This window comes from Rana temporaria, chromosome 2 (assembly GCF_905171775.1).
Source record: "Rana temporaria chromosome 2, aRanTem1.1, whole genome shotgun sequence".
In the NCBI taxonomy this organism is placed as follows: domain Eukaryota; kingdom Metazoa; phylum Chordata; class Amphibia; order Anura; family Ranidae; genus Rana; species Rana temporaria.
In genome coordinates, this window is record NC_053490.1 from 333,916,808 (window position 1) to 333,931,169 (window position 14,362).

The following is a 14,362-nucleotide window of genomic DNA, read 5'->3' on the forward strand; positions in this document are numbered from 1 at the left end:
AGCGGATCATTACTGATCCGCACATGTGAAAGGGCCCTAACCCCTTTGCACCTTAGGGCAAAACAAATTTTGCAAATTTGATGTGTTCGTAAAACTGTACATATTAAATTTGTGCATCCAGGTGATTATACCTTGTTTTTTTTTTTCAGGACAAATTGGGCTTTTTAATTGGTGGTAAATCGTAATGGATATCTCCCGATTTTTATTATCAACTGAAAACTGGCCCAAAATAGTAAAAAAAATAAAAAAATATTGTAGCTGTGTATACGATCGTTGGTACGAGACATGGGGCTCCCAGAAAGACCCCAGTCTCTGTGCTAGGGGCATGCTGTGCGGTGCGCTTACAGCACAAACACAGATACGCATAAATGCAGCCCCACAGAAAAAAATCCCAGTTCAGTGGGGCCGCATATGTGCATACTGTTGGCACAAAAGCGTTAAATACCTGAAATTCAAGGCCATTTGCAGGAATCCAAAAATTCATATTTATGCCTATAGAAAGGCTCATTGGATTGACACCTCCAAAAGCCAGCTTTCCTCAGGGAAAACAACAGTAATTTAACAAGGTTTACTTGGCACCTCACCTGCCTGAGAACCGTCAATGGTGTTTGTGGGTATCTAGAAACACAAGATCATAACTGGAATTTTCCAAAACCAGCAACTGTCAAATTAAGACTATGAACAGCTTTAAGCTGACCGCAGATGGACAGGTATTCCCAGGAAAATAGGGCAAACAACCTTTTCTTACCCATTATATAGAAATGGTGCACACACAGTAGCAGCCAAAATGTGTCGGCTCAATCATATCCAGGCAATGTGTCTGTTTTGGCCCAGTTCTTAGTTGGGCCTAATATTGGCCGATGCAACAGTGCAAGTTTGGGAAATTTACAATCATACTATATTTACTACTGACTAACTAGCCTACTGACTTAAAATAGACATTTTCCTGCCTGACCCAGATGCGTAGAGTTTGACTGAGGACGTTTTGTAGGTTTATAGAGCTCTAATGACCCTGACCAACCTAAGCATGGGATGGATTGGAGAGGATTACCAGAACTTTCCACCTTCATAGGCATAAAGATACAAGTTTGCCCTAATGTCTGTAGGCAGCTTTAGTGACCCAGTGCCATGTGTCAGTCCAGTAGAAGCCCAACTCTCAGGGAGTTTGTAGAGCAGAAGCCTGATGTTGACCAGGACACTAATTCTGCACAACTAAAGGATTGTGGACACACAACTTATCCATTCCCAATTTGCATGAATAAAGATTTTACAAAATAAGATTCTTTGCTAAATAGTTCTTTTATGAATATTACTGTACATTTACCTTCCATGACATCTCTGAGGCTTGTACAAGCACATTGAGAAGCTCCTGCAAGACACACAGTTTCTTCTTCAGTTTGCTCTCCCTATGAAGTGCTTCCTGTAAAAAGGGACAATTGCAACAATAAGTAATCACTAACAAAATAATTTTGTGGACATACTGTAGTTGATTTTCTCAAGGAAATGGACTGTTCACTTAGCAAAGTGAATCTACACCACAAATGCTATTTAATTAATTTTTATTATTCAAAGTTAACTAACCAATCCATCCATGTCTCAATGCTTTATTTGCAGAGAAATCTATTTAAAAAAGACACCCCCCTAGCTTTTTTTGCTCATGACCATCTTGAGTAAGGACAGATGATTCATGTAGCATTTACTTCCTGGAATCTATCCAAAACAAGTAAATATGATATACTTTCCCATCTATTTACCAATAGCAGCCCAAGTATTAAAACTAATCAATGATTATTTCATTCACTTCAATCATCCAATCATGTGCAACCAACAAACCTTTTTTTATTCTCATGACCAGAGTTTTTTCAAGCTTAGATGCCCAAACCACCGGTCTGTTAAAGTAGAACTATAGGCAAAACGTTCTTGTTCATTTTGGATAAAAGTAAAGGAGGGTCATAACCCGTCAGTTTATTTTTTGCCATCTGTGCCCCATTGGGGAGATTTGCCTTCACTTCCTGTCCCATAGCCAAAACAGGAAGTGAATGGAAATCCCTGAAGATTAAGGGAATCCCTTGGGGACCCCCCGGTCATTAGAACTAGTGTCCCTATTGGAAGATTTCCACTCCATTACTTTTCTGAAAACAACCTAAAATTTTTGATTTTCTTTAATTTCACCTTCAATGATAATAGTAAACAGGACAATAGAGAGGGTGAATCTCCCTAACAAGGCAAAAACAGCACTGGCAAGTGTTCTAAAAAAAAAAATGTTGCCTTTAATTGTACTTTAACTTGATATTAATGCTAGGGCTTCAATGCCGCGTACACACGATTGGACATTCCGACCACAAAACCGTGGATTTTTTCCGACGGATGTTGGCTCAAACTTGTCTTGCATACACACGGTCAAACAAATTTGTGTACGCACAATCGTAATTTCCGACAACAAAACTTGTTGTCGGAAAATTTGAGAACCAGCTCTCAAATATTTGTTGTCGGAAATTCCAACAACAAATGCCGAAGGAGCCTACACACGGTCGGAATTTCCAACAACAAGCTCCCATTGGACATTTGTTGTCAGAAATTCCGATCGTGTGTACGCAGCATAACGCTATAATTTTTCAGTTTGACATTGGGTCTGAAAACTAGGAACACACACACACACCACTGGGCGTTCCTGGTTCTCTGATGCAAGGTTCAAGCGATACTAAACACACTCTTAATTTACATTGTCCTGTCTATTTCTGTATGTGGATGATGGCACTGTAATTATTTTAACATATAAAAAACATCTAAGTACCATTTTCCTAATCAATATACAGCAGTCACATGACCCAGCTCTTTGCCAGCCTGTCTGCAGGGAAACATAAGCAAGAGGAGCTTCTAGTCCTCTGCTACTGGTCCCAAGTTCAAAAAAACAAAACAAAAAAAAGGCAGCCTTTGGAATACAGAGTAAAAATAAATAAATATAAATAAGCCGTTTTAAATTTGCATACAAATATATATTTATATATCTGACTACACCATGTGGCCAGATATAGAGCCCAGCTTTAAACAGTTTATGTGCATTTATATAAATTTTACAGTTAAATACATTTTCTACAAAATGAGTCTTGTGCATAGGAGAGCTGCAAGTCTCCCGTCAGAGCGCTGGAAATATAGAAAAAGTTATACTAATCGGCATGAATAAAAAAGTGTGAATTTTAAAGAAACGGTAAACATTTTCATCCTCATTCAGCTCTGTAGATGCAGTTATTGTGGAGAAATTCATCTTCAAATATTCACAACAGAGGCAAAGAAAATAGGAATTTTTGTACTCACCGTAAAATCCTTTTCTCTGTCGTCCATGAAAGGACAGCCTTCACAAGTCTTGACATATGGGTTATGTTCCTGTTCAAGGCCCTGTACCAACTGGTCGGCCAGTCTTACACACTCTGGAGGGAGCAGAGGCTTTTTGTTTTTGCTCCATTTTATTAAAACAGAGTATGTATATATTGTAAGGGGGGCTGCATTTGGGTATTAAAGTTGTGCAAAAATACGAAGGGAACTTGGACAGCCACACTCCAAAAACGTTCCTTTTATTAAAATAAATCACAAAATGAACATGCCAGAGCAAAAATTGGAACCAAAGCTAATGCATTTCGCACTATAGCTTCAATGCTTAGTCATAACTAGCTATGACTAAGCACTGAAGCTACAGTGCGAAACGCATTAGCTTTTGTTCCAATTTTTGCTGTGGCATGTTCATTTTGTGATCTATTTTAATAAAAGGAACGTTTTTGGAGTGCGGCTGTCCAAGTTCCCTTCGTATTTTTGCATTACTATTGCATTGCCGACCCATGGTTTGGATTCAGTGAGGAGGTTCTCTGATTACAACTGAGCGGTTATTTTTCCTTGGGTATTAAAGTTATTGAAACAATATCACACTATGTGGGTTATTTAATCTCATTTGCATGAGCTCATTGGATTCCTATTATACGTGCCCTGTATGGTGGTGAAAGGCGATTTGAAAAGAGGAGGAAGATCGGTCTTGGATTAAAGGCATATTACACTTATCCTTGTGGTAAGTGCATCCCCGAGAGGGGCTTCCTGTTGTCACGAGGTACTGCATGGGTTAACGGTGGACTCTGAGGAATATTCATTGATTGCACATGTTATGAACTGTTTACCATCATAACTGAAAGTAAAAGCAAATGAAAATATAAAATTTGGGGTTGTTCCCACAAATGGAATACTATGGATAAATTCTAATGGGGAGACTAGCTCGCCTGGATTCTTTCCTAGATGTACATAATATAACTGGATATTAATATTTATAGGTAAAGTTGATCCGGGGAATATCCGATTGCCTCTTGGGGATAAGGAAGGAATATTTCCCCCTGCTGGAACATATTGGATCACGCCTTGTTGTTTGTTTTTTTGTCTTCCTCTGGATCAACTGTGGGTATAGGATTGTGTATATGGGATTGTAAAATCCCCCCCCCCTTTTATTGGTTGAACTAGATAGACTTTTTTCTGTCTGTTTTCAACCAGACTAACTAACTATGTAACTATGATGACCCTGGGGACAACCAGGGATTCCCTCACTCTAGAAGGATTTTCTCTCACTTCCAAATTTAGCTATGGGACAGGAAGTGAAGAAAGATATCCCCAATGGGGCACAGATGGCAAAAATAAACCTGACAGGAGGTTATAACCCTCCCTTACTCTATGCAAAAAAAAAATTCCCTTAAGTTCTCCTTTAAGCAGAATATTAAAGATATATTAAAGTGGAGTTCCATCCATTTTTTTATGTTTGTCTGTGCTGCATGCCCTAATCTCAGTGTTCAAAATGGACAATTTTTATTTATTTTGTTGCTTGTAAATACCTTTATTTTGTAGTCCATTACTTCCTCCTCCTTATTAGCCTAGGCTATTAAGTCACGAGGCTATTCGCAAGGGTTTCTGAGATAGGCATCATGTATCCCAGTAGTCCTTGCAAATAGCCTATTTGCATAGAGAAGGGGCGGCAACTTCCTCTGACACTCCCGTTGCTATGGAAACCTGACTGAAACCTATTACATCGCTTGTGCAGCACTGAGCATGTGCGAGATCTGCAAGGCTGAAATCCAGGAAGTCATACAGTCTGGCTTCATGATGCCCACACTTAAGATGGCCACGGTCTATTTCTAGATTATAAACTAACTAAATGCTCTAACAACCAAACAAAACGGACCTTAGTTTACAGACTAACTTTACTAGACTACATTAAACTTGTGTATTACAGGGGTATTTATATTTAAAAAGTGAAATTGTGGGTGGAACTCCCCTTTAATCCTCTTCAAGTGGGATACCGGGTATAGTATCACCAACCTACAAAAAACTTTTAATGGATGTTTTTTTACACTGCTACTATAGTTCAAATCAACTGTCAACTTATCAGAGAAAATACCACTACACACCAATGTTCCCATACGAAGAGCCCTCAGGTGGTGGCTAATCTATTTTGCCAGTCAGAAACAATGAACATAATTACGGAAATTTTCTTCCATAAATAAACTTTCAGAGAAGGATACAATCTATACCTTTCTGGTATTCTTCATCCTGTTTATTGCATACATATAGAGCAGTGTTTCTCAACTCCAGTCCTCAAGGCGCCCCAACAGGAGATGTTTTCAGGATTTCCCTTCGATGAAACGGCTGTGGTAATTACTAAGGCAGTGAAACTGATCAAAATAATGGAGAGCCTGAAAACATGACCTGTTGGGGCGCCTTGAGGACTGGAGTTGAGAAACACTGATATAGAGTAGAATGGGCACCATTAAGCAGATATAAAAAGGTATCAGAAAGAAATGCAGGACTATAATTTTTCTTACTTAACCACTTCCATACTGGGCACTTACGCCCCTTCCTGCCCAAGCCAATTTTCAGCTTTCAGCACTGTCGCACTTTGAATGATAATTGCGCGGTCGTGCTACACTGTACCCAAACAATTTTTTTATCATTTTGTTCCCACAAATAGAGCTTTCTTTTGGGGGTATTTGATCACCTCTGCGGTTTTTATTTTTTGCGCTATAAACAAAAGAAGAGTGACAATTTAAAAAAAAAACACTATTTTTTACTTTATTTAATAAATATCACAATTTAAAAAAAAAAAAACGTTTTTTTTCCTCAGTTTAGGCCGATATGTATTCTTCTACATATTTTTGGTAAAAAAAAAATCGCAATGATCATATATTGATTGGTTTGCGCAAAAGTTATAGCGTTTACAAAATAGCTGATAGATTTATGGCATTTTTATTTTATTAATTTTTTTACTAGTATTGGCGGCGATTTGCGATTTTTTTACTGTCACCGTGTCATTGCGGCGAACACATCGGACACTTTTGACACGTTTTTGGCGCCATTCACATTTATACAGCGATTAATGCGATAAATATGCACTAATTACTGTATAAATGTGACTGGCATTCAAGGGGTTAACACTAGGGGGTGAGGGAGGGGTTAATATGTATCCCTAAATTGTGTTCTAACTGTGGGGAAAGGGGGGTGACTGGGGGAGGTGACCGATGCTGTGTCCCTATGTACAAGGGACACAGATCGGTCTCCTCTCTCCCCTGACAGGACGTGGAGCTCTGTGTTTACACACAGAGCTCCACGTCTTGTCCCTGTAGCCGCCGATTCCGAGTGCCTGGCGGACATCGCGACCGCCAGGCACGCGCATCGGCATCTCGGGGGCGCGCGCGCGCGGCCGCCGGCGCGCTCGCGCGCCCCCCAGTGGCCGCAAGAATACAGGACGCCAAATGACGTCCTGTTGAATTTTCAGAGTAACCGTGGAGCCGTCATTTGACGATGGCCCGGTACTCTAGTGGTTAAAATGCATAATAACCAGAAGAGAGTTTGCAGATAGTTACATAGTTAGTTAGGTTGAAAAAAGAGATTTTTAATACAGCTTACCTGTAAAATCTTTTTCTTGGAGTACATCACGGGACACAGAGCGGCATTCATTACTATATGGGTTATATGGAGTACCTTCAGGTGTAGACACTGGCAATCTTCAAACAGGAAATGCCCCTCCCTATATAACCCCCTCCCATAGGAGGAGTACCTCAGTTTTGTAGCAAGCAGTATGCCTCCCAAAATGGTCCTCAAAAGAGGGGTGGGAGCTCTGTGTCCCGTGATGTACTCCAAGAAAAAGATTTTACAGGTAAGCTGTATTAAAAATCTCTTTTTCTTTATCGTTACATCACGGGACACAGAGCGGCATTCATTACTATATGGGATGTCCCAAAGCAATGCTTATAATGAGGGGAGGGAGAACATCTCCAAGACAAAAGGATTTAATTTAGAGATATACTCAAATCATAATAAATCCAACTTATTTGAGAAAAATAATCTTAAATTTTAAATTTAACTCAAAAAAAAAAGAGGAGCCCCCGGAATCCGAGGGTCTCAAACTGCAGCCTGCAGCACTGCCTGCCCGAAGGCAGTATCAGTATTCCTTCTTACGTCCAACTTGTAGAATTTTGTAAATGTGTGGACAGAAGACCAGGTTGCCGCCTTGCAAACTTGAGCCATAGAGATCTGGTGGTGTGCTGCCCAGGAGGCGCCCATGGCTCTAGTAGAATGAGCCTTTAATGATACTGGAGGAGGCAACCCTTTCAAGCCGTAGGCCTGAGTGATCAATTGCTTAATCCACCTAGAAATGGTGGACTTTGCAGCTGCCTGCCCCTTCTTGGGCCCATCCGGCAGAATAAACAGCACATCTGTTTTCCGGATCTTCTCTGTAGCTTTAAGATAGGCCTTCATGGCCCTGACAATATCCAAGGTATGCAGCAACCCTTCCTTTCTGGAAGTAGGTTTAGGGAAGAAGGATGGTAATACCAAATCCTGGTTCAAATGAAAACTGGATATGACCTTCGGTAAGAAGGAAGGATGAGGGCGGAGAACGACCTTGTCCTTATGAAATATAAGATATGGTTCCTTACAGGATAAGGCTGCCAGTTCCGAAACTCTTCTTGCGGAAACTATGGCCACCAAAAACACCAACTTCCTTGTCAGTAGAACCAAAGGAACTTCAGCCAACGGCTCAAACGGTTGTTTCTGTAAACTCGACAGAACAAGATTTAAATCCCACGGGCAAAGCGGGGATTTAACTGGAGGTTTAATACGTAAGACCCCTTGAAGGAAGGTCTTAACCAGCGAGTGGGTGGCCAGTGGCCGCTGAAACCACACTGACAGGGCAGAAATCTGTCCTTTGATTGTGCTTAATGCCAATCCTTTATCCACTCCTAGCTGGAGAAAACTTAAAACTCTATCTATGGTGAACTTGCGAGGAAGCCATAGCTTGGACTCGCACCAGCCTATATAGGCCTTCCAGACCCTGTGATAAATCACCCTAGAGACCGGTTTCCTGGCTCTGATTAGGGTAGAGATTACTTTCTGAGACAGACCTCTACCCCTGAGAATCAAGGATTCAGCTTCCAGGCCGTCAAATTTAGATGCCGTAAGGCAGGGTGGAGGATCGGACCTTGCGATAGCAGGTCTGGCCTTAGAGGCAGAGTCCAAGGGTTTCCCACTACCATCCTTAGGATTAGTGAGTACCAAGCCCTTCTGGGCCATGCTGGAGCTACCAGGATAACTGGTATGTGCTCCACCCGGATCCTGCGCAGCAGGCGGGGTAGTAACTGGAGCGGGGGAAACGCATAAAGAAGCTTGAACTGATGCCAAGGGCAAACCAGAGCATCGGTTCCGCAGGCCATCGGATCCCTTGAGCGGGACATGAACCTGTCTAGCTTCTTGTTGAGTCTCGATGCCATGATATCCACGTCCGGCACTCCCCATCTTTGGCAGAGTGCTTGAAAGACTTGTGGATGCAGAGACCATTCCCCCGGCCATAGAGTCTGGCGGCTTAAGAAGTCCGCCTGAAAGTTGTCCACTCCGGGAATGAATATTGCCGATATGCAGGGCACATGAGCCTCTGCCCATAGGAGAATCAAGCTCACTTCTCTCTGAGTGGCCTGACTCCTGGTCCCCCCTTGGTGATTTATGTATGCCACTGCCGTGGCATTGTCTGATTGAATTCTCACCGGGAGCCCCTGCAATTTCGACGTCCAAGCCCTGAGGGCTAGTCGAACAGCTCTGAGCTCCAAGATGTTGATGGGTAAAAGCTTCTCTGGCTTTGTCCAAATACCTTGGCGAGTGGAACCATCCACAATCGCTCCCCAGCCCGTCAGGCTGGCGTCTGTGGTCACTATCTTCCAAGCCACTGGGCTGAAAGACCTCCCCTTCAGTAGATTCTGAGGGTCTAACCACCAACACAGACTTTGTCGGACTCTTGATGAGAGAGGCAACGGGATATCCAAGGCCTGTGGCCTTCTGCTCCATGCTGACAGGATGGCTGCCTGCAGGATGCGAGTGTGGCTCTGGGCGTATGGCACCGCCTCGAAAGTAGCCACCATCTTGCCTAGTAATCTCATACATAGGCGAATAGTCGGTTCTTTCTTGCTTAGAACCAGTAGGATTAATTCCTTGATGGCTTTGACCTTCCTCAGAGGTAGGAACACCCCTTGTTGTTCTGTGTCTAATCTCATGCCGAGATATTCCAACTGCCTTGTGGGCTGGAATGCTGACTTTTCTCGATTTAGGACCCAGCCGAACCTCTCGAGGTATTGGACCGTGAGGGCCACTGCTCGTTCCAAGCCGGGAGACGAGTGGTCTATGACTAGGAGGTCGTCCAGGTATGCTAGGATCGTGACCCCTTGGATCCTTAGCTTGGCTAGGATTGGAGCTAGAACCTTCGTGAACACCCGGGGGGCCGTAGCCAACCCGAAGGGAAGCGCCACGAATTGGAAATGACGCGAAGCCACCATAAAGCGTAGATATCTTTGATGTGGCTGATAAATTGGAACATGAAGGTAGGCATCCTTTATGTCTATGGACGCCATGAAGTCGTCCTTTTGGAGTGTGGCAGCTGCTGACCGCACGGATTCCATCCGAAATGAGCGGACTTTTAAGTATGCATTTACCATCTTTAGGTCCAAAATTGGCCTGACATCTCCATTGGGCTTTGGGATGATGAATAGGTTGGAGTAGAAACCCAGCCCCTGTTCCAGGACTGGTACCTCTACTATCACTTCCTGGAAGTAGATGATCTAGAGCCGACTTTAATGCGGCTCCTTTCTCCAGATCGTTTGGAATCCTCGACTCCTGGAAATGAGGAGGAGGAAACCTTAGGAATTCTAGCTTGTAGCCTGTGGCCACGGAAGACCGTACCCACTCGTCGGGAATGCTGGCTTCCCAAATCTCCGAAAAGAGTCGCAGCCTTCCCCCCACCTTCGTGGGTGGGGGCGCCCCTTCATGAGGTAGACTTGGGGGCTGGTTTTGCCGGCTTGCGAAACCACTGCCTCTTGCCCCTAACAGCCTGTCCTCTTGATCTGCTGTTGAAGCCGAAGTTTGTTCTTGCAGGAGGCCGTCGATACTGCTTGGCCTTAGAGGGCCCCTGCCCAGGGGAGGACTGTCGTTTAAACGCAGGTCCCTGAACCCTCTTCTTAGTTGGCAAGAGAGTACTCTTGCCGTTTGAAATGGTCTGAATGTATTTATCTAAGTCCTCTCCGAAGAGCCGTCCTCCATGGAAGGGAAACCCTGCCAGGAGCTTCTTGCATGGGGGCTCAGCCTCCCAGCTTTTTAACCATAAGAGTCTTCTCATATGGATAAGGGATAATGATAAACGTGACGCTTGTTGGATAGAATCCTTGATTGCGTCTACCGTAAAACATATGGCTTTAGGGACATCCGAAAATTCTTCTGCCTGCTCGGCAGGAATAAGTTCCAGCATTTGTTTAAATTGATCCGATAAAGCTTGAGCGACTCCAATCGCAGCCACGGCTGGCTGTACTACTGCCCCTGCAGAAGTGAAGGAGTTCTTAAGTAGGGCTTCCAAGCGTCTATCAACTGGATCTTTGAAAACCTGTACGTTTTCTACAGGACATGTTAACGATTTGTTAACACATGAGATGGCTGCGTCTACTGCAGGAGAAGCCCATCTCTTGGAAAACTTTTCTTCCATAGGATATAAGACAGCAAATTTCTTAGGTGGAAAGAAAACCTTGTCTGGTTTGTTCCACTCTTGGAACAAGACTCCCTCTAAGAGAGGATGGATCGGAAACACAGCCCTGCTTTGAGGCGCCCTCAGTGAGCCCAAAGCTGAAACCGTTGATACCTGGAGATCTGGTACAGGCAGGTTGAATGCCTTATGGACCAAGTCCGTCAAGCCCTGAATCCACCAGCTCTCCCTCAGGGAGACTGCCCCAGACTCCTCTGTATCCGGATCTTCGATCCCTGAACCTACTTGGTCTCTGTCCAAGAGGTCGTCCAATTCCCCAGAGGAAAGGACCTCCTCTTCCGAGGGTCCGCGCACGGGTGACGGAGATCTATTCCGCTTACTACCCCACATGGCTGCGGCTATCATTTCTCCCATGCTTCTCCGCATCTCATTTAAAGAGGCGAGTAACACCTCCTCCGTGACCACTTTAGGGTTGGGTTGACTCGCGTCAGCTCTAGCCCCAGACCCCGATGGCCCAACGGCTCCCTGTGGGGAAAGCAGCGGCATAGCTCTATCCGAGACCTCAGATTCTGCGGGGGAATCCCCACCTTTTGTACCCTCTGATCTTGATGCCATGGTACAATACCGAGGTACACCTGCTACTTATTGGTACCTGGGACTTATAATAGTTAAATGCCCAAACACCTGTTTGGGGAATAAAAAATGTTTCCTCTACCCTAGATGACACTTTTTTTTTTTTTTTTTTTTTTTTCAAAGAAAAACTTTTCTTCTTTTTTTTTTTTTTTTTTTCAATCTAGGCAAGAAAAAACATTCTATCCCCCTGAGTAGTATTGCCAAAGAAAAGACTATGAGATGGAAAAGAAAACCAGCCTATTCCTAGGCTAAACCACAATCTTCTGAAGACTGTAGTATTCTTTCTGGCCACTGTGTGTCCTCAGCGCCCCGTGCTTCCCTCCAGTCCTTCCTCCCTTAAGCCAGAGAAATGAATGAGCTGTGGCATCTAAGGAAGGGCCGCCCCTTCCTTTAAACCACTGACCCGCCCTTCCCCCCCCAGCTAAAACGGCGCCAAATGCGTCTATAACACGTGCACGCGCACCGCGCGCGCGCCCGCGACGGGGGGGGGGGGTTGGGAGGAAGGGCCTCTCTGTTCCTGCAGCCGCAGGCCTGTGAACACACGAGGAGGTCAGCGTTTTTGCCTGCTTTGCAGGCATGAGGGAGAGGACTGGATAGAGCATCGCCTGGAGGCTTGCAGGTAAGCATAGCTCTCTGACACACACATACACTTGTACATAAAAGGCCCCACTCACAGCTTTTCCAACACTACCAGGGAGGTCACTTTTTATGGGGAAACATAACATATAGAGCCATCCTATCTTCATGATATGTGACTGGTTTGCCAGATGCAATGCATAACCTTAGGCATGTCCCCTGTGACCTCCCAGAAAAAACTTGCTAAGAGCCAAGCCCCGCAGGTTTTTCCCCTTACTTACCTGCTCCATGCCGCAGGACTTTGCCAAGCAAGAGGTCCAATCTTCCCCCATCTCCGTGGGGATGTCTAGACCTTCAGGCCCTGGGAACCTTCTTCTTCCATGAAGGATCCACTGTCCTGGGCCCATACAGCACCCTGGCAAACAGAAAACTTTAGGCGCCCCAAAGGTTTCTAAGTTCTGGGCCCAGGGTCCAGCTCTCTTAAAAAGAAAGCATTATGGGCTATACCCCAAGGGTTTGGGGTCCGGTTACTGACCACTTTAGCGCGCAGGCTTTTTTGGACAGAACCGGTAGCTCACCTAATCCCAAGGATGCGGAGGCAAGCTAAACCATGACTAACACCTAAGACACTGGCGTAAAAACTGAGGTACTCCTCCTATGGGAGGGGGTTATATAGGGAGGGGCATTTCCTGTTTGAAGATTGCCAGTGTCTACACCTGAAGGTACTCCATATAACCCATATAGTAATGAATGCCGCTCTGTGTCCCGTGATGTAACGATAAAGAAATATACACAAGTCCATCTAGTTCAACCATAAAAAATATATATAAAAACGGAAAGACTTTTTCACAGTAAGAGCTGTGAAAATGTGGAACAGACTCCCTCCAGAGGTGGTTCTGGCCAGCTCAGTAGATTGCTTTAAGAAAGATCTGGATTCTTTCCTAAATGTACAGAATATAACTGAGTACTAAGATTTGTAGGTAAAGTTGATCCAGGGAAAATCCGATTGCCTCTCGGGAGATCAGGAAGGAATTTTTTCCCCTGCTGTAGCAAAATTGGATCATGCTCTGCTGTTTTTTTTGCCTTCCTCTGGATCAACTGTGGGTATGGAGTTGGGTGTATGGGATTGTACTGTGTTTTTTATTTTGTTTGTTTATTTTTTTTTTGTGGTTGAACTGGATGGACTTGTGTCTTTTTTCAACCTGACTAACTATGTAACTATGTAACTATGTAAAGATAGCAAATATTAATGAATATTGTACAAGCAAAATGGCAACATAGAGTTTCTACTCACCATGAGGTAATCAGAAAGCTGCTGCAACTCCTAAAAGACAATAGTTGTACACGTAAGTAATATTTTTTTCAATATTTGTTTTTAGATTGTATAGCAAGTTCATTTTGTAACTCTTATGCCGTGTACACACGAAAAATTTTCGGCATGAAAAAAAAACGAAGTTTTTCAGCATGTAGAAAAAAACGAAGTTTTTCCAAATTCATCATTAAAACGACGTTGCCCACACACCATCGTTTTTAAAAAATGCTCTAGCAAAGTGCGGTGATGTACAACACATACGACGGCACTATGAAGGGGAAGTTCTATGAGGATGACGCCACCCTTTGGGCTTCTTTAGCTGATTCCGTGTTAGTAAAAGACGATTCGCGCTTTTCTGTCTGTTACAGCGTGATGAATGTGCTTACTCCATTATGAACAGTAGTTTTACCAGAACGAGTGCTCCCGTCTTATAACTAGCTTCTGAGCATGCGCGGATTTAAAACGTCGTTTTAGCCTACACACGATCATTTTTTACAACCCGAAAAACGACATTGTTTAAAACAACGTTCGATTTTTTTTTTTTCGTTTTTCAGAACCTGAAAAATTATGTGAAGCCCACACACGATAATGCCTCATGCCCACGGACGTTTTTACAGCCACTTTTCTGAGCCTTTTTTGCAGCTTAAAAACATCTCTCCGTGTTATCCATGACCACCATGACGTTTTTGAGCTGTATATGGCTGAGCCGTTTTTAAGCTGTAAAAAAAAAAAAAAAAAAAAAAAAAACAAAACAGGACCAGTGCGTTTTTTAACCATAAGAAAAAGGGCATGTGTAAATATTT

General features: G+C 43.6%; 1 protein-coding gene across 6 annotated transcripts in view; it reads right to left on the bottom strand.

The window, feature by feature from the left end:
- TRAF3IP3 (TRAF3 interacting protein 3) overlaps nucleotides 1-14,362 on the bottom strand; it is a 116,570-nt gene that overhangs the window by 38,298 nt on the left and 63,910 nt on the right. For all 6 annotated transcript variants that reach the window (XM_040337514.1, XM_040337512.1, XM_040337511.1 and 3 more), the window contains exons 6-7: nucleotides 13,542-13,571; nucleotides 1,325-1,420 (exon numbers count right to left, since the gene is read on the bottom strand). In XM_040337514.1, the coding sequence (XP_040193448.1) occupies nucleotides 1,325-1,420; nucleotides 13,542-13,571 (126 nt within the window). The remainder of the gene's footprint in view (nucleotides 1-1,324; nucleotides 1,421-13,541; nucleotides 13,572-14,362) is intronic.